The 25,376-nt window shown below is 50.4% G+C and overlaps 1 protein-coding gene across 3 annotated transcripts in view; it reads left to right on the top strand.

The window, feature by feature from the left end:
* Positions 1–11,788, top strand: part of Ndst1 (N-deacetylase and N-sulfotransferase 1) — a 57,966-nt gene extending 46,178 nt beyond the window's left edge. For all 3 annotated transcript variants that reach the window (XM_036204365.1, XM_036204366.1, XM_036204364.1), the window contains 8 exons: positions 559–741; positions 1,986–2,082; positions 3,328–3,451; positions 5,093–5,267; positions 8,121–8,291; positions 8,750–8,859; positions 9,979–10,081; positions 10,727–11,788. In XM_036204365.1, coding sequence (XP_036060258.1) covers positions 559–741; positions 1,986–2,082; positions 3,328–3,451; positions 5,093–5,267; positions 8,121–8,291; positions 8,750–8,859; positions 9,979–10,081; positions 10,727–10,846 — 1,083 coding nt within the window. In that variant the 3' untranslated portion in view covers positions 10,847–11,788. The remainder of the gene's footprint in view (positions 1–558; positions 742–1,985; positions 2,083–3,327; positions 3,452–5,092; positions 5,268–8,120; positions 8,292–8,749; positions 8,860–9,978; positions 10,082–10,726) is intronic.
* Positions 11,789–25,376: the final 13,588 nt, after the last annotated feature.

The raw sequence follows: 25,376 nt of genomic DNA, 5'->3' as shown, positions 1-25,376 counted from the left end.
CCACTTTTGGCACTGGCCTCCTCGGCTGTGTGACCCAGACAAAAGCAGTGTTGTTTTCTCTTTGTAATTGTGCACTCCTATATAGAGACATGTTAGCACTTCTTGTTTATGTTCTCTTTCTAGTCTTCGTGTGTGTATGTGCACATTCACGTGTACACCACACACATTTCACTTGAACCTTCATGGGTCTCTCTTTTCTCATTTGTAAGGTGGAACCACCTATTCTAACATTATAAAATGAGCAGTGTGCATGTTATTCTCAGCCTTGGGAACTGCATACTCCTCATATTTATTCTGTGTACACTCCCTGTCCTGATTTATAAAGCAATGCAAATAGCTTCTGCTCAGGCCAGCTTCCTACCCTAGGCCTGTAATGTTAGCAGTCAGTTAGACCTGGGTTTTCCTTGGCTGAACACAGCCCAAGGTCACCCAGTTTGTTGATAGTCCCAGTGTACCTTGCCCTGGGTGTCAGTGGCCAGTAACAGGTGGGGATCAGGTGGCGATCAGGTGGCTCAGAAGCTGACCCAGCCTCACCTCCCTCTCCCTTCCCTGGAACAGATCAGCATCTTCATGACACACTTGTCCAACTATGGAAATGACCGCCTGGGGCTGTACACCTTCAAGCATCTGGTTCGCTTTCTGCACTCTTGGACCAACCTGAGACTGCAGACACTGCCCCCTGTGCAGCTGGCCCAGAAGTACTTCCAGATCTTCTCTGAGGAGAAGGACCCACTTTGGCAGGTGGGCAGAGTGGCAAGATGCCTTGCTACAGCAACATGCCTTCTCTCCTCAGGCATGGGCTCCAGGCATAGGTTCTAGGCTCAGCCATCACATGTCACATTCCCTCACCAGTGTGGGCACACTCCTGGGCATGCATAGGTGCAATATATGTATACACTGTATATGCCCCTACCCTACCCATAAACTTGTGTGCATACACACTCATACACAGCCTTGGAAAAGAGCCTTTAGGAACTGTGGGTAAGGCTGGAGAGATGGCTTAGTGGGTAAGAGCACTGGCTCCACTTCCAAAGGACCCAGGTTCAATTCTCAGTATCCACATGGCAGCTCACAACTATCTGTGACCAGTTCCAGGGAACCTGGCACCCTCATACAGATATATATTGGCAAAACACCAATGCAAATTAAAAAAAACGCAAACAAAAACCTTAGGGTAGGACTAGTGTAGGCAAAGTATAGAGAGTGTCGGTCTGCCCTGCCTGGTGGCCACTCATGCCGTTCCCTTCAACGGCAGCAGGCTCTGAGCCACTGGTAAAGGGGCTGAGGGAAGGGTTAGGGCAGTCTTTGGGAAAATCTATACCGGGACTACTGAAAACCAGAGGTAGAAGCTGGACTCAGGCCAGAGATCCACACACTTACTCCCGGGCCAAGTCTGGCATGTGGTCTGTCCTTGTAAAGAAAGTTTTGTTGGCACCCAGTCACAGTTCTTGTGTGTCTGTCTGTGCCACTTTTGTATGCCTGCAGCAGAGACCAGAGAGTACTGTAAGCCTACAGTGTTTACTAAACATTTCCCAAGAGAAAGTTTGCTGAACCCTGGACTCGGGCATAGCTTGTGCAGCTGAAGTCAACAAGTCCTTGTGAGTTCCTGGTAGTGATGAGCACAGAGCTGGCCGTTGGCCAGGCTCGATGGGATTAGAACACTAGCCAGCAGTGGTCCCTATCTGTCACGAGGGGTGTTGGGAGGTGAGGATGCAGCAAGAGCTCGGAGTGGGTAAGAGCCATGTAACTGCTGGGTGCGGTGGCGCATGCCTTTAGCTCAGCACTTGGGAGGCAGAGTCGGGTAGAAGATCTCCGTGAGTTTGATGCCAGCCTAGTTTACATAGTGACTTTCAGGCCAGCCAGTGAGACCCTGGTTTAAAACAAACAAACAAACAAACAAACAAACAAACAGACATCGCCACATATGGAGGGAGATCACTCATGGATCTTAGGCCTCCCTCACATCCTTTCCATTGCTGTTTTAGGATCCTTGTGAGGACAAACGCCACAAAGACATCTGGTCTAAGGAGAAGACATGTGACCGCTTTCCAAAGCTTCTCATCATTGGCCCCCAGAAAACAGGCAGGTCTCTTGACCCTTGACCCAGCTTCCCCCACTGCCTGTTATCTCAGCCACAGAATTCTGGGGACCATCTTGGTCAGGTCTCAGTCTTAAATATTCTATCTCCTTTTACCAGAAATGGGAGCAACATGGGGACCAATAGGAATTGCCTGTCATTGTGGGGGTGGAAAGCAGAGGGAGACGTGGCATTTATTTTGAACCACAGCCTCAGAGAACACCCCGACATCCTCCTAGGAGTCTCCGAGACAAGGCAGGAAGGATGTCTAGATCACCTCCTTTGCAAATTTGAGCAGGGCCAGGCAAAACTGGATCAGCACAGAGGACTGTGATCAATTAGTCATGTCTGCCAGGAAGACGCACTGGCAGGATTGTTGAACATTTGCCATCCACTCAGTTCTGTGAGGATAGGTAGGTGTTCCTTTTTATAGGCAAGAACAGAGGGTCTGGGGAGTTAAGTGACTTTCTGCAACATAGTTGGGAAGTGATAGTTCCAGGTCTTGAGACCTGATCTGCGACCCTGAAGCCTCACAGTCACCAAACGTTACCGTCTCTCCCTGGGTGTACTGTTATACAGAGAGCACTCGAGAATGAACCAGAAATCCTCTCAGAGAGGAGGAAGGTCCAAGACAGGGGGGCACCAGCAAGGAGAGCTGGTGGGCCTGGGCTTCCTGGCTTCTGGAGAGTTTCATACCGGCTGCATGTGCTACATGCCTATAAATCCCAGCACTCAGAAAGACTTTGACGTAGCCTGTGCTACATGTCAGGACACTGTCAAAAAGCAAAGCAATCAAACACAAAACAGCAGTAAAAAGAAGTGAAGAGAACAAGAATTTCCCTTTCCCGTGAACAGACCTGGAGGGTCATTGCTTCCTTATCCTTGGGCTATTCTCAGGTTCCCATGGACAGAGACCCAGAGCTAGAAAAGGGGCAGGAAGCACCTAGTTCTGAGGCTCTGAGGAGACAGCAGGTAACTGGGCTGGTAGTGAGGTCGAGTCCCTGTCTAGTGATGAAGAATGCTGTGACAGATGCCTGGTATCTGGAAGGGTTACAGGAACCAGTGGTCGTGTGTAGACCTTATGGTCTGCAGTTAGTGCGTCTTTTATTATACTCATGAGGGAACTAAGACTCCAGAAGGGAAGGGATTTTCCCAGCCCCTCCCAGTGACTAGGGAAGACAGGCCCAGAATGTATTCTTGTCTTGTTGTTGGAGGCTGGGCTGAGGTCTCAGCTGCTCCCACTCTCGTAGGCACCACGGCCCTCTACCTGTTCCTGGGCATGCATCCGGACCTCAGCAGCAACTACCCCAGCTCCGAGACCTTTGAGGAGATCCAGTTTTTTAATGGTCACAACTATCACAAAGGCATCGACTGGTAAGTGGCCTTCTGTCTCCAGCAGGGCAGGAAGGCCATTGTGGAGCCAGCTGGAGTGGCCATTGTGGCCACAGCAGGAAGCAGCTGGTGCTTGCTCACACGCAGCTGAAATTCCTGTAAACAAGGACAAGGCGCAGTGACTGTTGAGTCATGTCACAACAGTGTTGTGACAAACAGGACACTGGATGAGGAAGCCCTTTGCCCAGGGTCAGAGGTAGTAGCTGGAGTGGGCATCCAGCCCCTCCCTGACTCCACAGAACCAGAGTCCTCAAGGAGGGAGGGTTGCACCCTGTGACAAGTTGCCAGTGATAGCAGCATGCTCTGACTGGCTTTTCCTCCGCCATGGCCAACTGCAGGGAGAGGGGTTCCTGTGGGTCTGTCTCTAAGAGCTCTCTGGGGGCAGCAGAGTCATACTTCCCACCAGAACTTTCCCAAGAGGGAACCGTATAGGGGCTAGCCTGGGCTGCTGTCACCCCTAGTTTCTCCATTTGTGTCTTTCCTACCTTTATAAACCTGTGTGAGCATGTTCTACCATTATGCATTATTAGTTAGTGGATCCCCGGGTGCAGAGGTCACGGGCCTCTGTGTTTGCCGTTTGCTTCACATTGTTTTCTTTCACTTGCCATGTATCATCTGTCCATGTCTATCCATCTTTCAGTCTATATTTTTAACAAGTGTATCCTCTTACCCAAAGCCCCTTGTGGCCAGATGTCTTAGTGCAAGCCAGTGTGTTTGGGATTTTAGGAAGGAAATGTGGATGAGCTGTCCCTGTAGCAATACACCCCCTTCAGCCTGGGTTTCAGGGTGCCCCGCCACACATGTGGGTAGCGGGCAGCTGTGGGGATATTTCTGCCAGGAAGGTTAAGGAATTGGTTGCTGGACACTACAAGCGTAGGAAACAAGTTTTCTGTTTCCTGAGCTTCCTCAGCTCAGGTGTTACAGATGGAGAAAGTCGGTCTCAAATGAGAGAGGCTGATGTCTTGGCCCCATTCCCAAGACTTTGGCTTTATAGGTAGGTCTGGGGTGGGGGGTGAAGGCCTGATAGGTCCTAGAGGATTCTGTTTAAAGGTCATTGGTACCACTGAAGAAACTTTGAGTTAGGCTGTACTCTGTTTCCCCTTCACTGTCTCTAAGGGGATCTGTTCTGTTGGGTGGGAGGTGGGGCAGGGCTCATCCACGGAAGTCTAGGGAGGGGGTCTGAGTGGCAGAAGGTGACTGGAGAACACTACCCCAGGTCCAGAGGTGGCAGTGGACATCCATCTCCTTGAACTTGTCCTTTTTGGATGGGTCACTCTGAGCCTGGCTTGTCCCCAGAGACAGAGGTCAGGGCCAGCAGGTTATCTGTGGATCCGTACTGTCCCCTCCCCAGGCCCCACAACCCGCAGCACACTCCTAAGACTCTCCAGAGTTTTGATTCTGTGATGCCCACCAGGAAAGAGAGGAATTTGGAAGAGAAGTCTGCCAGGTGGCAGCTCCTCCCTGAATCCCCATCGGAGGCGAGTCCTTGCTGGTTGGGCCAGGACATCTTGCTTTGTTTTTAGGAAATTCCACTTCCAGGGACCCCCAGCCTATCACACTACATTCCTGGGGCCTCTGGCTTATGATATTTGGCCTTGAACGCTGCCTCTGGGCTTCCTACAGGTACATGGAGTTCTTCCCTATTCCCTCCAACACCACCTCTGACTTCTACTTTGAGAAAAGTGCCAACTACTTTGATTCAGAAGTGGCACCACGGCGGGCAGCTACCCTGTTGCCCAAGGCCAAGATCCTCACCATCCTCATCAATCCAGCCGACCGAGCTTACTCCTGGTACCAGGTGAGTAGGGTGTGGACCTGCATGACATTTACTCAGCCAGCACTGAACAAGCACCTCTGTGTTTGGCCCTGGGCTCATCGCCTGGCCTGTGATGGCTGAGAGTAGTCTTGGCTCTGTGGTGCTTCTGGCGTGGTGGTGGTGACAGGCAGAATGTCCTCTTCTGTGTACCTGCCCACTCCAGGCTTCACATGGGTCCTGCTTTGGACTCTGATAGCCATAAGAGGCAGACTCAGAGTGGACTTAGAGAGAGCCTAGATTCCCGAAGCAGCCATCTGGGTCATCTTCCTATGCTTTCCTTCCTGTGAGGGGTAGCTGGCAGCGGGGACTCAGGCAGAAGGAGACCCTCCCTCCTAGAAGGCTCTAAGAAGGCAGCCCCTACCTGGGCTGCAGCATGAGCTGCAGACAGAGACCTCCCCTGTTGGTGTTGCAGGTGTGTGTTCCAGGGCTTCCTGAGTTTCTGTGCCTGACTTGACTTCTGCATCTCCTCCACTGTGCTCGTGGAGAATGCTTCTCACCCTGGCATGGGCTAGGAGGGGTCTCCTCTCCTGTCTTCTGGTCTTTCTTGGGAGTATGCCATGCTGCAAGCACTGTATCTGAGTGGCCTTGGTGCATGAGGCTCCTTTTCTGGCTACCTGCATCAAACAATCAGACTGGATCTGACCTTCATGCTGTGGGTCAGCTGGGTCTCTCAGCCTTAGGTTGCCTGAGAAGTACATGCTGTCCCAGCCTGGGAGGCCTAGCCACTTTGAGTGGCTCTTTGCCACCTTCTGAACCTCCTCACCAAATGCTGTGGTGGCTGCTTCTTGGGGCCTCGCTGAGTCTTGTGTGGTGGACAGGGTTCCTCTTTTCTCTGGTGTCTTAGGACCCTCACCTCGAGCCTGCAGTGGTGGGAGCCCTTTCTCTTGTTCTCTGGGATCCTGGTTTATACCTTGTCTTGCCATCCCAGGTGTGTCGTCTTTATGGGAAGCCCAGAGTGCAGCAGGCAGCGTCTCTCTCCTCTGTGGGTACACTTGTGTCCAGCAAAGCACGGATGGCCAGAGGACTGCTCTCATGTGGGGACATGCCGGGGCTGAGGATGCTCTCCGGAGTCCAGTCAGTCCTGTCTGGTAGTCATCCCTTGAACTGCAAGCAGTTCTCTAGAAAGCAGACAAGGGTGTGTGTGTGTGTGTGTGTGTGTGTGTGTATGTGTGTGTGTGCGCGTGCGCATGGCACTGCTTTACACAGGTTTCATGTGTAGTGGAGTTCTCTAAAGGGACAGAACCTATGGAATGAACATGTAGAGAGGGTTTATTGGATTGGCTACATGGTAGAGTCTGAGTAGTCGAATAATGACTGTCGCACACTGGAGTGGTTGAGAACTCTGCAGTCCCAGTCTCTCCCTGAAGGCCTGCAGGTTCCTGGAGAGCTGCTAGTCTCCAGTTCACATCTGGAAGCCAGAAAGAAGTTGAATGCTAATCTAAGGGAGGGAATGCTGCAGCAGCAGCAACAGCAGCAGCAGCAGCAGCAGCAGCAGCAGCAGCAGCAGCAGCAGCAGCGTAGATGAATTTGGCCATGAGAGTGAAAAATAGATATACAAAAGCCAAGCTTTGCTCTTCTACCTCTTTATCAAGGCTGCCACTGGGAGGTGCTGTCCACATTTCGGGTGGGTCTCCCCACTTCAGATAACCTGACCAAGAAGATCCTCATGGGTATCCCTTGCACCTTGCCTGTTAGTTGATTACAGATACAGTCGAGTTGACAACTAAGGCTCACCATCACATGTGGCATTTTGAATGCAGGTCTTATAAACCTAAGGCCTTATTCTTTGTCCTGTCCATGATCAGGGGAGTCAGTGCCATAAGGAGAAAGGCTGCTTTATTCCAGGAGGATTTGAGAAGGTACTGGGAAGAGAAGAAGGGAACTGGGCTGACTTCAGAAAGTCAGGAGGAGCAGAGATTGTCCTATACATTTATATACATTACTGCCCTGCCCTAGGCTATGCATGATCCTCAGTGATGAACAGGGTCAGTTAGCATGGGCAAGTCCCTGGCCTCTGACCTAAGAGATGTGCTGATGGCTTATGGCATTACAGGTTGGTCAATCTCCTTCTGTGATTTCTGTCAGTCCATCCAGTGTCTATCAAGGACAGACACTCATGTCCTTTCTAGTAGGTGACACTCTTTCAGCAAGGATGGGGGCTTTGAATGAAGGGCTTGGTATTTCCATCTAGCTGGTATTTGAGAATATGGTTGTGTTTTTTATTTTATTTATCAATAGCCATTTCCTCTATGTAGCAACTGATTCTGATTTTCCATTTTATAAAGGTGATGTAAACAGTTTTCTTCTTGTTTAGGTTTTAGGAAATTGTTGTAAAAAGGAAAAAATGAGGGCTAGGGTAGAGCTCAGTCGTAGAGTGCTTGCCTAGTGTGCACAAGGCTCTGGGTTTGATCTCTGCACCGCACAGAACATGGTGACACATGCCTGTAATCTCAGTGCTTAGAATGTAGAGATAGGAGAGTCAGAAGTTCAAGGTCACGAGGCCGTCCTCCACTGTACATAGTGAATTTGAAGCCAGCCTGGATTATATGAGACTATGTCTCGAGAGATGGGAGTCAGTGTGAAGAAAGCCACATGATGTTGGCACTTGCTGGCTGGCAGGTCCCTGGAGTGTCAGGAGTCTCAGAGACTGTGCCAGTGAAGAGCATTTGGAAAGCTGGTGTAGTGTACCCTACCTTGCAGAGATGTGGAACCTGGGGCTCTGGAGTTGATGCCTCTTTGAGGCTGAAGGGATGAGGCTGAAGCAGGACATCAGCCTGCCCCCCCTCCTTGCTTCTCTTCTACCTGTGGTGTACCTGTCTTCTTCCCTTGTCTCAGCACCAGCGAGCCCATGATGACCCAGTGGCCCTGAAGTACACCTTCCATGAGGTGATCACTGCTGGCCCTGATGCATCCTCAAAGCTGCGTGCCCTCCAGAACCGTTGCCTGGTCCCTGGCTGGTATGCCACTCATATTGAACGCTGGCTGAGCGCCTTCCATGCCAACCAGGTAGCTGTCCGCCCTGTCTCTTGTAGTTTAAGGGGACCTGGAAAGTCATGTGAGGGACGAGGAAGGAGGGGGAGCCAGGGTGTGGTGGTGGAGAGGAAGCCTGCATGGAGGGTCAGCAGGGTTAGCTCACAGGACGTCTTTTAGAGAAGCCTTGACTGGAGCAGGAGGACAGTGTGGGCTGGAGACTTTGCAGGAGGCAGCAGCAGGCGCACTGCAGGGTGTGAGGAGCAGGGATGACGGCTTTCTGATAGCTTAAACTCTGGGAGAGAGTAAGGTGGGAGCTGGCCGTGAGCAGGGCTTGAGCAGGGATACCTTTGGTAGAGGAGGAGTAGGGGCGAACTCTGGGTGCGCAGGGCCCTGTGCTTACAGCCAGGCCATTCCCTCTGCAGTGGGCCTGGACAGTTGGCCCCTGGGAGGAAAGCAAGTCCAGACAGCCTTTTTTCCTTTTCTGTCTCCAGATCCTGGTCTTGGATGGCAAACTGCTGCGAACAGAACCTGCCAAAGTGATGGACACAGTGCAGAAATTCCTCGGGGTGACCAGCACTGTTGACTACCACAAAACCTTGGCGTAAGTGTTAGCTTGCTCTTTGGCCGGATTCGGGGCCAGGGAAATCAAGGCTCGGATGACTAGGACAGATCTGGGGTTGACTCAAGTTAGTAAGAAAACATGCAGCTCTTCCCTGATGGTGACTCTTTAGCAGAAAGCAAGGGTTGGAAGGGTTGAAGTCCTGTCAGAGCGCCTTGGTCTTAGGAAAAGGGAGTGATGGATCTCCTCTGCCCGCCCGCCTTGGAGGCTTCTCCTCAGTGCTGTCTTGGCTCTTTTGTCTCTGTGAGGGAGCTCCCCCAGTAAGCGCCAGCCTGGGTTGTGGGGACTTGCGACTGGGAGAGGCTGCCTTCCAGCACTGTGACACACACAGGTGGCAGGTTCAGTCCCAGAGTCCCAAGAGCAGGAGGAATAAACTTACCCTCCTTGGCTGTTTTCTTGGGAGTAGTCCCTCCTCACTGTCAAGGATATTGGAGATGGAGCGGAAGGTGGCGCCTCCTAGGGAGGCAGGAAGCCACAGCACTCCTGAGCGCAGGCGGCTTTATCACTGGTATTTGCTGAGGACCAAGTAGGACCATCTTGTTTTGTTCCCTTCATCTCTGAGTCCTGTGACGTGAAAAGTCCTCTGGGTCTTGGAGCTGCCATTTGTAATTCTAGGGGTGGAGATGAGGAGGATTACTCCTGCCTCCTAAGATTGACCAACTGAGTGAGAAACTATGCGTGGTGCTCTGGGCTCCGTTCTTGGAATGGAGCCTGTGTTTTCTGTGTGGCTGCTACCATCTTGAAAGTTGGGGGTTAAAGAAATCTTGGGTTCAACACAAAACCAAACAGAAAACCCTGTTGTACGTCATTAGGGATTGCTCAGAAAATGTCTTGCAGGATTATGTGGGACTGGAAAGAGTCCACAGGGATTATGGGAGGAGCTAGAGCTGCTCAGCCTGCACCAGAGTGACTTAGAACATGGAGGTGCCTTTTCTGGGAGGAAGGCAGTGTACCCAAGGCAACACTTGGTCTACCGATGGCAAGTGTCAGCCTGTGTATTCACACTGTGTGAGTGGAGGAGACTCCCTGCACACTAGGACAAGGACATGGCCTTGAGGATGGAGGCCAGACCGCTTACCCATGGCCTTCCAACCTCTTCAGGTTTGACCCAAAGAAAGGATTTTGGTGTCAACTGCTTGAAGGCGGAAAAACGAAGTGTCTGGGCAAAAGCAAGGGACGGAAATACCCAGAGATGGACTTGGATGTAAGTGGGGGATCTATTCTCACAACAGTGGGCTAAGTGGGAGGGGGTCCCTCTCGGGGGAGGCCTTCAAACCTTTCCTCTTGACGATGGCACTGGTTTTGGGACCTCTTGCACAGTAGTCATTCTCTAGCGAGGAAAGGAGAGGCCGGGCCCTGGAGGTCAGCATTGCTTTAGTCAGGTAAGTGTTTATCACCTTTTAGCAAGGGTAGCACTGCGGGTTCCATAGATAAAGCAGATGCTGTGCCTGGCCTCCTCACACAGGAAGCAGAGTCCAAAGCAGGGGTGCCACACAAGGGGTGTGGTTGTGGGATAGAGGGCATAGAGTTAGAGGCCATGCCCCAGGATCTGACCCTGTGAAAGGGAGGAGTAGGCCACCCTGCAGGGAAAACACTGTGCGGAAGCACGTTGGGACGGCCACAGTTGGCACGTCCTCGTTCTCCTCTTCCTTTCCGCCTTTAGTTTTGACGAACGCTCTCTTCTCTCTCGTGAGTTTGACCTTGGGTACTGTGATTTGGTGCTCCTCCTCCATGAGTATTTTCTCTGGAGGCTTCTTTTTAGAAGAGCATTGGGACAGGACAGTCTGGTGTTATGGGGGTCACGCTCACGCTGGCACGTCGTCCCGACCCGGGCTTTCTTCTATTGCAGTCCCGAGCCTTCCTAAAGGATTACTACCGGGACCACAACATCGAGCTCTCTAAGCTGCTGTATAAGATGGGCCAGACGCTGCCCACCTGGCTGCGGGAGGACCTCCAGAACACCAGGTAGCCTCGGCTACCACAGCCAGACGGAACGCTTGTGTTAGCAGGGGTGTCCTGCCTCACACTGAGCCAGACTGACCTGCCGAGAAGGGTGCTGGGCCCGGCCAGCCGAAAGCAACGAGCAATACTCTGCGAAGGCCCGTGGGGCCGGAAGCCCAGGCAGGTCTGCAAGCGCCTCAGAGCATCCTCCGCTGGATGTGCGGCCGATGGGGCCTCTCCGATACCCGAGGTCCATTCCGTTCGCAGCTTCCCTGCCTGGGGAGACCGCTTCCTGCTGGGGGAAGGTCATTCCTGGTGGGGGGAGTCCTGGAGACTCTCCTGCCCCTCCTCACTGTGCTCTGCCCACCCTGCCCTTCCCTTGGTCCCCTCAGTATTAGCTGCCATATCTCCCTGTCCTCCAGACAGTAAAGGGGAAAGAGTGCAGCCGGGCCCTTCGTCCCCAGGGAGAAAGCCTGGGCACATCCTTGAGGGGTTTGAGCCAGGCTCTGTCAGGGTTCAGCTGGGCACCCGGGTGCACTCATTGGATTGGATGTGAGGGTGGCCATCTTGAGAGGACTTATGACCTCTGCATTTGGGTTAATATTATCACATCTCAGCTCTCCTTTGGGGGAGAGACTCTCTGGTCCCTATAGTGTCCACCTAGTGCTCATGGTCTCTTGTAGGCCCTGGGCCACTGCCATGCCACTGGGCCTAGAGACATGGGCCTTGGCCCTGTCCTGTGCACCTGGATGTGACTGTGGTGTTTCCTGTGGTAACGGCTGAGGCGAGTCAGGAGTCTGCCAGTATCCATGCTCCCGTGTACATACATCGTTTTACAGCCACTGCCTCGGCCCAGCAGACATGGCAGAGCTAGCAAGACTGCTGTCCACCGCTTTGCCCAGCAACCTGTGGCCGAGGGTCCCCAGAGACCCCTTAACCTCCCAAATACTAAGAAGCTAAAGTATTTTAATATTTTGTGTTTTTTTTTCTTGGTGCCAGAGTTTATACCCTGGGTGCTGGGGTCGCACTGTGTTTTATATATATATATATATATATATAATGTGTATATATATATTATATTTTTTTTGGTTGGGTTTGTTTTTAATTCAGTCATATATAATGGTGGCAAGCCCTAACCTCAAAGGGTGTCATATCTTAATGCTAGAGAATGAGTTGGGAGGGAAGGCAAGTGTTTCGGTAAGAGTCTAGGCCTCAGGGAGATGGCTTGTCCCACAGAGGGAACAGAGATGGTAAGATGGAAAGGAAGACCAACTCTCTCCAGGAAGTCTGGGTTTACAAGCCTAGTGGCCCTGGGGTGTTTGTGCCACAGGGAAAAGCTAGGCTGGGGTGGGAGACCCCTGGGCTGCCCTCCCCCGTCACATGGTGCTAGGTTGGGGACTGCCTTGGCGTGGGATGCCCACAGAGACCCACAGAATTGTCTCCAGTCCCTGCAGACACGGGGCCTCTGGCTGTTCTCTGCTTGGTTTCTGTTCCTGCCCCCCTTTTAACAATGTGAAGTGACTGAGGTTGGGCTGCCTTTCTCTGCCCCGTCCCCCAACTGCCAATTCAGTGTCCACCAGGCGTCCAGGACATTCTGGCATCCTGGGCTTGGAAGGTCCCAAGATGGGCACCAAGTGGGTCCAGGAATGTAAGGTGGCCATGGTCAATGTCACAGAGCCATTGGAAACAATACCGAGAGCTAAGTTCAGGCCCCTGATTCTGAGCCCTGTGTTCTTCCAGTACCACACTGCCTCGGAGCCCGTCCTTGGGACCCTCCAGTGTTTCAGGTTCCCGTCTTTCCCTCAGTCACAGCTGTGGTCATTCCAGGACATGGGGACAAACCACTCTTTCCCAGCCAGGTGCCTTTGAGCCTACTCTTTCCCAGACCTGCATGCTGCTTTTCCTGCTGTGTTCTCTTGCTTCATCCTGCTGGCTGGGGCTGTCTTCATTCTGAGCTGGCCTCTCCTTGAGTTCTCCACTGTTGTGGAGAGTGTTGGATGCTCAGGGGAGCCTGCATGCGTGGTTTTGGTGTGCAAAGCCATGTCATGTCATGTTTCTCATTGGGGTCTTGGAGCCTGTGGATCCTGGTCACTACCCAGTACCTGAGGACAGGGTTGGGTATGCTCAAACGTCTTGCCAGCAAGCTGGAACCAGACCCAGAGTCGGTCAGGGTGCGTGTCCTTAGCCTCACTTCTCACCCGTCATGAGGGTGGCTCTTGTATTCTGAAAGTTGCTTCCTATATGAGAGGGACACAGAGAGCTGAGTTAGGGTGGTTGGAATGACGCCTGTGTAGCATGCAGCTCCCTTAGCCTCTGCCTCTGGCCTCAGGTGGAAGCAGGCAGGTTGGAGACCCTGGCAGACAGGAGATACTCTCTGGGGTCTGTTTCCTTCTCAGACCCTGGGGACTGCCATCTGTTCTAAGCCTGTAGGTTATTGCTGCTACTCTGTCCCTTCTTGCTACTGGGCCCAGACTCTGGCCACGTTGCAGATACTGGGTCTTGGAAAGTAGCTAAGTTTGTCCTAGGATCTCTCAACTAGAATGACTGGAAGCATTTGGAAAATCAGAATAGTTGGAGGGAATTCGCTTCAATTGTTTAGGCCACTCCCTTGTCCCTTCTGCAGTCTCCACCAGAAGCCTTTGCCTTATGGGTGCAGATCATCTACAACTGCCTCAGTCATTCCTGGTTCTGGAGCTTTCTATGGGGCAGGCACCTCCGCAAGCATGAGGTTAAAATGGACCTTTTCACAGCCTGATGGATGAGCAGTGGATGCTTCCGAGTCTACTGATGGCCAGCAGAGGAAAACTGCTGGCCTGTCCCACCCTGGAGCCCCAGGGATATGTCAGTGGGAAGAGCAGGTTCAGAACCGTCTCACCCAGCATTGGCCTGTGAGTGCCAGCCGTCCTCCATCTGGACTGAAGGAGGCCAGCATTTGCCAGCTTGTCTTTGTTCTCTGTACGTGGACGTGTTGTCAAAGTAAGTTGCAGGTTCCATGATACTGTTTATTTCTGCTGTTGCCCTAAGAGGTAAAGGCCTTCTGCCAGACCAGCCAGTGCCACAGCAGATACAGCCACTAGCAGCTGCTGTCTAGTCTGTACCCAAAGGTTTCCCCCCCCCCCCCACAACTCCTGGCAATTATACCCCCTTTTAGTATTGGACCCAGTCAAGGCAAGAACATTGTATTTTATTACAAAGTTCCTTTGAAAGCTAAAAAGGCTTCCCTTTGCCCATCTGATATATATATATATATATATATATATATATATATTAATGTTTGGTTTTTGTTTGTTTGAGACAAGGTCTCATTATGTAGTCTTGGCTAGCCTGGAATTTTCTGTGTAGACCAGGCTAGCCCTGGAACTCATAGAGATCCACTTGACTCTCAAGAGCTGAGATTAAATGTGTGCACTTATCAGGTCCAGTCCAAAATAGTATTTTGTTTGTTTTATTGAGACAGAGTCTCACCATGTAACTCTGGCTGTCCTGGAAATTGCTGTATGAACCAGACTGGCTTTGAACTCAGAGATCCACCTGCCTCTGCCTCCCGAGTGCTGGGATTAGAGGTGTATACTACCACTCCCAGCCCCCAAAAGGTATTATTTTTAAGGCCAGAGGGTCTGTTGTCATATAGAAGTCCCACATTCCAGATCCAATTGTTTCCTTAAGGATGATTTTGCTTTTTATGCTAATGTGGCATTTCCCTCTGCCTAAGGTGTGGCTCCTTCACTACCATCTGTAGCAAAGGACCAGCCCAGCCTGGAGGAAGGGCGAGGGCTCCCTGAAGAGGCAGCATCACATTGGGAGGGTCTGAGGGTACTAGGGGGTGGAGCGGACTGTTGAACTGCCCCAGGGAGGCCAGGCTGGGCATGGAGTTGTCAGAATGAGTGCTTACAGCTTGGAGGAGCTAGGCTGCCCCATGCCAAACACAGCATCCATGTTTCTCCATTTTTCCTCCTCTGTCTTTGCTCTGGCTTCCCTGCTTCTGTTCTGGGGTTCTGGGGTTTCTTCACTTTCTAGATGGTCCTTGTGCACAGGAGCAGAAATAAGACCTGCAGCTATGACGGGAAGATGGAGAAGTACCTCCTCTAGGCTGTGGTGTGAGGAGCACGGGGTACAGTGGGTGGTCATGTGACAGTCTTCCTCCCAAGGCCTCGGCTTCCCCTTCCATACCATGAGGAGATAGAGGCTACAGCAGGGGTTTCCACATGTCCATGCAAGAATCAACTGTGCTCTGTGTGGAATGAGGTTAGGAGTTTGCCCATCACCCCTCACCCCCAGGCCTTCCGTGCAGTGCTGGGGTCAAGGTTGTCTGGCTCTGGGCTTGACACCTTTGCCAGCGCTGAGCAGGCTGGGTACTGACTGTGTGTGTCGACTCTGCTGAGGGCCAGTGTGAAGGCCAGGGGAGACTCCCCACAGTGTTTCTGCCTAAGAAGTTCACTTCTCCCTCTTCTCTCCCTGGCCTGGAGGAGGCTACCAGAGGAAGGGGGTTTCTATGACTGAGCTAGCTTTTCTTATGGGCAAGAGGGCTCTTTTTGTAATTTGTGCATGAAATTCATGTTATTTCCTGGGGAGAGAAGAGGGCCAACTGAGTGGGGTGGGGGGCACGTTTGGGGAGCAGGGAAGGGGTTGCAGAGGGCATGCTCCCCAGCTCACCTGAAGAGGGCTCTTGAACCAGCCGTTTTGGGTTGTGTTAAATGTGGGAACTTTCCTCCATTAATGTACAATCTTGAACTAACTGCTAATAAAATGGGATTCTGTTTTTACATATTGTTCCTGTGTTTGTTGTCTGACCTTTGCCTGCTAGAGAAGGTGGAGATAGGGAGGTTTTCATCATGGTCCACATTTGCTCAGTTTGCATCCTGGATTGGCCAAGACAGACCATTTCCCCGGCATTCTAGATGGAAACCTTCTCAGTGCTGTAGAGGCCTGCCCCAGGGCAGCCCTGGGGTGTCTCAGGTACCAAGAGCCTTTGGGCGTAGTGTTATCAGAGTACTAGGTGTCGTCACTGTCCCCAGAGGACCCTCAGAGGCTCGAGATGTTCCTGCCATTCATTTCTTTCATGACTGGGGACACGCCACTTCGACTTTTTGATTGGCAGTTCTCTTGTCTTTTAGGATGTGAAGTGAGTTGGACTTAGTGGCCTTACCTAGAGAATGTGCTTGGAATGCAGGCTCCAGGCCCTGGCTTTAGAGATTGACCTCCAACAGGTATGGACAGGGCATTTTGAGCAAACTCTTCTAGGGATTCAGGCTCAGACAGGTTTCATAAGTTTCTCACTATCCAAGAAAACCTTAGGTAAAATGAGTGATTGATTGTCAAGCTGTCAAGCACCCCACCACCACTACCACCACCACCATGTAACCCCTGCCAGCTTACTAAGGACATACCTTGAGAACATCCTAGTGAGGACCAGAGTCTAACTAGCAGAGAGATTTTGTCTTGATGTCTGCAAGGCAGAAGTCTAGGCCCAGTCCCAGAATCCTTTTGGGAAGTGGGCATTCCGGGTGCCTTGTCCAAACCACTCACCCAGAACTTCTAGTAGTAAGATGAAGCAGTGTGTATTCAAGAAACTGATGCTCAGAAAGCTTTGGGAACATTAAGTCAAGTTCTCAAGTCTATACCAGAGGCCCTCCGCTCCCTCACACACCTTGAAAAGAGGACAGATGTTCTGGACATACTTGGGAGGAGAAGGGAGCCCAGGTTCCAGGTGAGCACATCAAGCTCCAATTTGTAGAAACTTCTTGGGTTGGCCAGCAGCAAGTGTGGCCTGGGTCACGAGGCACCACTGTCCAGAACTGCTGGAGTCTGTGCTACCAGGAGTACACCCGAAGGGATGGTGCAGATGGAGGCGGCTAAAGGCTGCAGGCGTGCCCTGCTGGGAGCAAGGGTGAGGTTGATTCTGAGCAGCTCGGCTCATCCTCACGTTTTTCTGGAATTCTAAGATTCCTTGAAATAGAGAAACCTTGGCCAGCTGTTTGCAGAGTAACCAAGAGTTGTACAATATCAACAGCCCAGTGAGTGGAAGTCCCTCAGATCCTCTCCCCTTGACTGTGAGGCATCCACTCGGGATACCAGTTAACCAAGTGCCCCAAGCTTCTACAGGACACAGTTCCTTAGGTAGAAAAGCCTTTGGGTGGTTTTCTAGTTTGGTTTCTTTTGCTTCGATAAACACCATGACCAAAGGCAACTTTGAAGGGAAGGGTCATGTCAGCCCACCTTATCGTCCATCACTGAGGGAAGCAGGGCAAGAAGTCACAGTGGAGTGACAGGGGAGTGATCTTCCGGGCTTGCTTGGTCTGCGCATATGCCCCAGGACCACTGGCCTAGTGGCAGTACCTACAGCAGGCTAGGCCCTCCTTCCACATCGAATGTCAATTAAGAAAATGTCCCACAGGCTTGCCCATAGGCCCGTCCGATAGGGGCCCTTTCTCAGTGGCGGGTCCCTTTTCTCAGATGATTCCAGTGTGTCAAGTTGGCAAAAGGAACTAACCAGCCGACACAACTGACCCCTGAAAACTTGACACACAGACACATCCCTGTTCAGTCATAGCCTTTCCTTTCTTGTCCCGAAGATGTCATGTTAATATTAATACCACAGTATAAAAACGTTTCAACATTTAAAAGTCCCAGAGTCTTTAAAAGTTCAGTCTCTTTAAAAGACCCAAAGTCTCTAAAAAAAAAAAAGAGAGAGAGAGAGAGATGTTCTCTATCCTTAGATAACTCTAGCTTGTGTCAAATTGACAAAAAACTAACAGCACAGGTAGTGTGTTTCATAAGAGCACATCAGGAACAATCCTTTAGAGGATCCGTATAATGTGACAGTCAAGCACTGGGACCCGAGTTTGATCCTCAGAACCCATGATTTAAAGCAAACAAAACACAAAGACCTGCTCATGGTGGCATATGCTTGCAATCCCAGTGGTGGGGACACGGACAGGCGGGTCCCAGGGGCTTTCAGACCAGCCATTCTCCCCTATTTGACCATGAGACTAATGAGAGACTCCCCCAAAGACAGGGCGGCTAGCAGCTGAAGAACACCGATACTGTGTCTGGTCACCGTACACACGCATCTGCATACACGTTGGCACACGTGCACTCTAACTGCCTCAGCCCCAAATCTTGGGCAGTTTCTTTGTGACCGTTTGTATAACACAAGTGTTAAGGGTGTTTTCCCTGGGAATATAAACGTGTCCCCTACCAAGACAACCACAGTGGCTACTCTGGAGGAGGGAGAGTAAACTTGGGAGAGGAACGTTTTCTAAGGAGACTTTAGCGTCTGCCGAGATGTCGCTTGTGGAATCACAACTCCAGCAGAAGCAGGAAAGGGGTCTCGAGACAGCTTGACTGGGGATGGTGTGCTGGGGGCCAATGCTGCTCTCCCCCCCGGCCCTCAGGCTCCTAAGAAGGTTCTGAGCAGGTCCAGAGTGCTGGTAGAGGACTTAAATCATTTGTCCTCAACACTTGCCAAGACCCCTAGGCTAAGAGCCTGACTGAGTACAGGCAAGCCAGCTCCCCTTAGCATTAGCTCCACTCTGGGGGGCTGAGGGGGGGGGGGCATGGGCGTGGCATCAGAGTCACCAACATTGGAAAGACTGACATTGTGTGGCTCCTGGTGAGCTGCCCTGGGAACCTGGCTTTCCACCTGTGAAGTCACCATTTAGATTCCAAGAGGAAACCAGGGATAGGCCCTTATCAAGACATTTTGCCAAGTAACTATCTGAAACTCTAATCTGGGCAAGGCTGAGTAGTGGCTCGGAGACTGAAGGGTGCTGACCTGCCACAGACAACCCCAGAAATGAACCTGGACCATTAGACAATTAGCTGTGAAGGAGAATTTGTGAGTCTGGAATGTGCACTCAAGGGAATAGTGTTCTCTCAAAGTTAAGCTCTCTTGAGTTTGGCTATTATACTGGTATTCAGGAGTTGGTCATTGTTAAAGAGTACACACCGAAGCTGGGCGTGGTAACTCATATCTGTCACACCTGCACCTGGGAGCTGAGGCAAGAGGATTGTTGTGAGTTTGAGGCCGGCCTGGGCTACATAGTAAGTACACACTGAAATAGTTCGTGTTTAGGGGTAACAGGAGGAAAGCAAGCTGAATTGTGGTACGTGTAGGATGCAGTCTATAATATACCCACCAGGGGGCACTCTCAGCTCAGTTTCTTGAAGACTGTTGGCGCTCCTCACCAGACGGGGCTTGTAGTTAATGTGAGGAGAAGCAGCATGACACTAAGTCCGACAGGACATTAAGCAAGTAGGAAAATAATAAAAGATGCTTCCCGACTGCTGGCCAGGCACTGTGCTCCTGGGAGCTCCTCAGTAGCGAGGCCTTGAGGAGGATGTTTCCTCACCTTTCTATTGCAGATGGAAAATCTGAGGTTAGGTAACTGCAAGGATGGCTAACTGGTCACAGTCCGTGGTTCCCGAGACTCCTCAGCCCCAAGTCCCTCTGTGGTCCAGCCTCCTGGGGCTGAGGCTGGGAAACAGCCCTGGCCTTCAGAGAAGACCTGTGCAGTGTCCTTGGGACAGAGTGGACCAATTCCCTGTGCTCCGCTCTGTTCCTCCCAAGGCTGGCCAGGCAGTCCTGGGATGGGCCGGCCACCTTGGGTCCTTAAAAGTATATACATTCTGGAGCCTAAAATAAAACCAACAAAAGCTTAGCAGGACCCCTGCTTCAGTGCAAGCCCACCATTCCTGGCTTTGTAGATCTTTCCAGAATTATTTGACATGTGTGAAGAGCTAAGTAAACAGACATCCCCCACTGGTTTGTGTTCTCCATGTTATTTTCCATTCTTTTTCACAGAGCCCCTGGGGACTAGTGCAGGGCAGTCTGCTGCCGGGCAGGGAGGCGGGTGGAGGGGCTCCTGTACTGTAGGTACCCAGGGAGGCCCTGCCCTCTCCACCTTTAGGAGCATGGAGAAGCTGGAACCTGCCCTCCCGAGACTTTGCCCCGTTTAGGGGATGCTTACTCAATCCTGTGAAGGGTAAGCTTCTGGTATAGCCATCAAAACATTGCAGGAGGGTAGATCTAATCTCAAATCTGGGCAGATATTGGCCATGTGGCTTAGGGCAGGTGACTCCCCATTTGTAAAATGTGTCTTGGGCAAGAGAAGCTGAAATCGCCTTCTGGGAGGGGTGAGGCTTCCGAACCTGAAGAACTCATTGTAGAAGCCTGCTGTGTAGGAAGTGTGCTAGCGAGCCTATTCTAGTTCTTGGTCCACACAGCCCCGTGTCTGAGCCTGAAGCAGACTGCCACTTTTGTCCCGAGAACCCATCCTGCCTAGGAACACCACATTTGACTGCTTTCTCCAGGGCCCTTGGAATCGAAGAGTTTGGTGATCTGGGCCTCTGAGAATAATCCTTCAAATACAGATGCAGCTGCTGACCAGCACAGACACCGAAAAGGAGCTTGGGAGTCTGCAGGAACATGACAGCTGCTCATCAACACACTGGAGAGCTCAGGTGAAGGGCACAAATTCCTAGAGATGCCCAGAAGCAGTGGGTCATCTAGTAGACAGAGCCAGGAAAGAGAACCAGAGATCAAAATACTCCCAGCCAGAGCCAGGCACGTCGGCATATAACCCAGAAACAGGCAGGAAAATTCCCATGAGTTTGAGGCCCACTTGGGCTAAATAGCAAGACCTTCTCTCTCTCCCCTTAAATCTGTCATCCAGCCAGCCGGCCAACTGACCAACCAACCAGACAAACACTTGGTCTTAGCCAGAAGGCAGAGAAGAGATTGTTTTCATGTTTCTTTTAGATTGAGGCTCAACAATTCTTGCTGTCCTTGAGCCGTCTATCTTAGGGTGACCTCATCCCTCTGATCCACCTACCTCCACCTCTCAGGTTCTGGGATTGCAGGTGTGCCTCATCACACTTGGACTTTGCCGTGCTAAGGAACTGAGCCCAGGGCTTCATGCTCCAGAGGGCTCTACCAGCCGAGTTCCATCCCCAGTTCACACTCAAACCCAGCAAAGCAAAACATCCTAAGACCTCCCAGCAAAGAGACGCTGAGTGCTTCTCCCCAACATCCGAGGAAGCAGCAGTACCAGCCCCTGTCAAACACTTAGAAAAAGACGGAAACGGTAGGAACAGGAAGGGACTCATGCCCCGAGGTCAGCACCATTCAATAGTAAGGGCAGACAAAAACTAGTGGGGCTGGGAATGGAGCGCAGTTATTAGATGCTTGTCCAGCATGTGCTAAGAGCCGCGTCCCATCATCTCTAATTCCATGTCTGTTCTCTCCTCCCAACATGAAACTATTCCTTCCCTCCGCCCTCCCTTCCATACTCCCACACACCCTCCCTTCTTTTTTTCCTTTTTTTTTTTCTTCCTTCTGGAGACAGGGTCTGTCCACGGAGCCCAGGTGGACTTTGAACTTGGGGTTCTTCGGCCTGAGCCTCTGGAGAGCTGAGACAGGAGTGTACCACATGGCTAGCACTTGCTGTGTGTGGGGCTTGTTGGCACTGGACATTTCACATGAATGGAATTCTATCTGATGTGGCTTTTGTGCCTGGTTTCTTTCACTTAGCATATTTTTTAAGTTTTTTTTTTTTTTTAAGTTTTTAGTTTTTAAACTTACTACTTTGTGTGTGCATGATGTATAAGTGCAGTTGGTCCTCTCCTTCCTTAGGTTCCACGGATCAAACTAGAGTCATCAGGCTTGCATGGCAAACACCCATGGTGTTTTTAAAGTTCGTTTATTTTGTAGCATCTACCAAAATCTCATTTTAATATAGTTTTTAAAATAAAGTATTGTTTCGTTTTGTTTTTTGCCAGACATGGTCGAGCATATCTTTAATCCCAGCACTTGGAAGCCAGAGACAGTAGAACGCACCCCCCCCCCATCTTTTTTTGTTTGTTTGTTTTGGTTTTGTTTGTTTTTGGTTCTTCAAAACAGAATTTCTCTGTGTAGCTTGGGGGCCTGTCCTGGAACTCACTCTGTAGATGAGGCTGGCCTCAGACTTACAGAAATCCTTTTGCTTCTGCCTCCCGAGTGCTGGGATTAAAGGTGTGCGCCACCACTGCCTGGCTGATGCTATTTGATTTTACTGCTGAGGATGGAGTACAGGGCCTTGTGCTTCTAGGCAAACACTGCATCTGTGAGCTCTACCTGGGCCCCTAGCTGCCGCTGCTCTCAGGTCCCTTGTACCCACTCTTGGGCTGCACTGCTGAGAAACTTGCAGCCTCTAGCACTGAACTCAGAAGGCTGTCCTGGAACCCTGGTTACCTAGTGAGCTTCCCAGGGGCTCCCAACTCCATCAGGCCCCAAACATGGGACGGTTTCCAGCTGCCTGGCATTCACTGTTCCCTGTGGTCAGAGGATCTGACTTGGGCAGAATCATGGGTAGCCCTCTACTCCACAAGCCATCCACAGATCAGAGGTTCCCAAATGCCCGCCATGCCAGACATCTTTCCTCAGAACCCAGCAGGCGACTGCTGCACAGTCAGATTCAGGTCCTGCTGGCAGGGCTGAGATGTTCCAGGTTGCATGCTGTGAGTTAGGTTTTTACCTCACTCTCCAAGGGTTCTGTTGTGTAGCAGGATTAGGAGCTCCCAGGGCTGGTGAGTCAAGGTCATTTTATTCCAGGGTGCTTGATGAATCTCTCCCAAAGAGTCCTAGGAAAACTCTAACCCTCAGATCTCTGTTACCTGACACTAGGAGCTTTTAAAGGTTTTTATCTGCCTGTCACTCATAGGCCTTATATCTCCCTTCCTACAGGAAGTCCTCCTGGCTTGTCTGTACATACCCTCCCATCACATACCTGGAGATGCTTATTATATCAACATAGAAAAATAATAATGAGTAAGCCAGGCTGTGATGCTGCATGCCCATAACTGCAGCATTTGGGAGGTAGAGATGCTGTCTCAAAATTTTTTTAAAAATAATTTATTTTAAACATATAGCATATGTTTATGTTGTCAAATTCTCATATATACTTAGTATAGTATATAGACAAATTATGAGCATTTATGCCTAGGGCATTGACTTACGAATTATTCATAATGTACTAGAGCTCATGACCATCTAGTCTGTTATGTCCTTGCTTCCCCATTTTATAGACAGGTAAATTGTGGCCCCAGTACATAGGTAATACAGCTCAAATTATGTCTCCATACTTCTCTCTTGGATGTGATTTCACCTAGTTTAGCCCTCCAAGTCTGTGACTCTTGGTAGTTCATGGTCTAAGGAGGAGGCAAAGGGCATTTGTCATGACCAGCCAGTTCCCTCTGGTCCCAGTGTGAATGAGGGCCAGGGCCCATCTGCACAGCTGGAGTCACTTACCCAGATGTTTATGGGCTTCTGCCTGTGTGTTTATAGTTCTGTCTTTTGGATCTGCTTTGAGTCTCCAGTAATTGGAACAGTATCCCAGGAGGCTATGTGGGGTGGTGGGCGCCCACTGGATAGGAACGGTGGATTGGGCCCAAGCCTTGTTTGTCTGGTTCCAACATGGACTTCAGATCTTTTATAAGGACTTGGGAAGGACAGCAAGATGGCGTAAATTGAAAGCAGGTGTGAACATAAGTGAGCGAGAGAGTGGAGGCAAGGAGAAACCTGGAAATGCAGTCTGCCATAACTGAAGCGCTTTTAGCACAGGCAAAACTTGAGCCAAGTCTTTCCTTTTAAGAATATGCATGCTCACATATGTGCATGTTAATCCCCAAAGTTATAAATAGCCATTATAGAAAACATAAAACATACAGACAAATAAGAGCACGTTAATGTCCAGATCCTACTGCCCTGAGATGACCACTGTTCTCTGCCTTCTGCTTGTAGGCAGAGTTGTTTCTGTAAGAGAACATACGCTATATTTTTTTAAAATAAAGCTTTTTTTTTTTTTTTCTCGGAGCTGAGGATCGAACCCAGGGCCTTGTGCTTGCTAGGCAAGCGCTCTACCACTGAACTAAATCCCCAACCCAAGCTTTTTTTTTTTTTTTTTTTTTTTAAGATTTATTTATTTATTATGTTTACAGTGTTCTGCCTGCATGTATTCCTGCAAGCCAGAAGAGGGCGCCAGATCTCATTACAGATGGTTGTGAGCCACCATGTGGTTGCTGGGAATTGAACTCAGGACCTCTGGAAGAGCAGCCAGTGCTCTTAACCTCTGAGCCATCCCTCCAGCCCTTAAATAAAGCTTTTAAAAACAATTTATCATTATTTAGTTCTTTGTGTGTGCCTTGCCCACATGTGTGCTGGTGCCTGAGGAGGCCAGAAAAGGGGATTGGATCCTCTGGAGCTGGAGTTACAGGTGGGTGGTTGTAAGCCATCTGACATGGGTACTGGGAACTTAAACTCAGGTCCTCTGCAAGAGCAGGATGTGCTCTTAACCACCGGACCATCTCTCTAGCCCCTAAATAAAGCTTTTTAAGATAACACGTTTATTCATTTATTTATGTTGTGTGGGTGAAGGAGAGTGTAAGTGGAGGTTATAGGACAGCTTACAGGAACTGGTTCCACCTTTCATCACGTAGGTTCCAGGGACAGAACTCGGGTGGTCAGGCGTGGCAGCAAGTGCTCTTACTTACCTGCTGAGCCTTCCCACTGGCCCCACCCACTGTTTTTTGCAAGCTTCCTTTTAATCAGAATACTTGTCTAAATCTTTGCGTAACATTAAATATTTTTTCTACCTCATCAAACGATGTTATTCTCATTCCATTGTAATGCAAGCTTGTTAAAGAACTACGTCAGTTCTAAATCTCAAGTATAAGGGGGATGGAGAGATGTCTTAGTGGGTAAAGCGCTTGCTGCATAGCATGAAGGCCTGCTTGGATCCCCACCACCCATGTGAAAGCTAGGTATGGCTGTGTGCACCCAGAATCCCAAAGAAAACACGGATTCCCGGGGCTTGCTGGAACTGGTGAATCTCAGTATCAGTTAGAGACAGTGTTTCAAAAAAGAAAAAAAAAAAAAAAACCCTCAAACAAACAAAAATAAAAGGTGGAGAGTGATTGAGGAGGACACCTGTGGTCAACCTGTAGTCTGTACACATATGTTCACATGTAGCTACAAAATGTGCACATACATAAACACAGTTTATATAAAAGTGCTACACCTTCATTGCAGATAATTCTGGAAGTACAAGGACACAAACATAAGGAGATAAAAATGACCCACCGTGTGGGATCAGAGCTGCTCACATTGGTGTGCGCATTGGGTTAGTTCATGCCTCCCGCACTGCTCATTATGGTCAGTGTACATTCACCAACCAGGCATTTGCACTTTCCCCATTTTGCAGGTGGTCCCTAGACTTTAGCATCTGGTAGATCTCCCAGAGTCCCTGGCCTTGAGGTGGTGGATCTGCCTGTGGCCTCCACCACCCCCCTCACCCACACACACAACCCCCTCTCACCCCTCTCTTTACCCTTTGCTTCCTTTACAGAATCCCCTGGAGTCAGCTTTTCCCATGAACTTTATATTCTTAACGCCTCCCCCACCTCATTTGGAGACACATTGTGACCATCTCTTGGTGTCATATAACACCCTCTTTGTGGGATTAGGTTTTGTGAAGGCACCAGACTTTAACCATTGACTGTGTGGGTGAATTTAGATTTTTCTG

This window comes from Onychomys torridus, chromosome 13 (assembly GCF_903995425.1).
Source record: "Onychomys torridus chromosome 13, mOncTor1.1, whole genome shotgun sequence".
NCBI classification, from domain to species: Eukaryota; Metazoa; Chordata; class Mammalia; order Rodentia; family Cricetidae; genus Onychomys; species Onychomys torridus.
The sequence above is the reverse complement of the archived record's forward strand: the minus strand, read 5'-3'. Positions and strand labels throughout refer to the sequence as shown.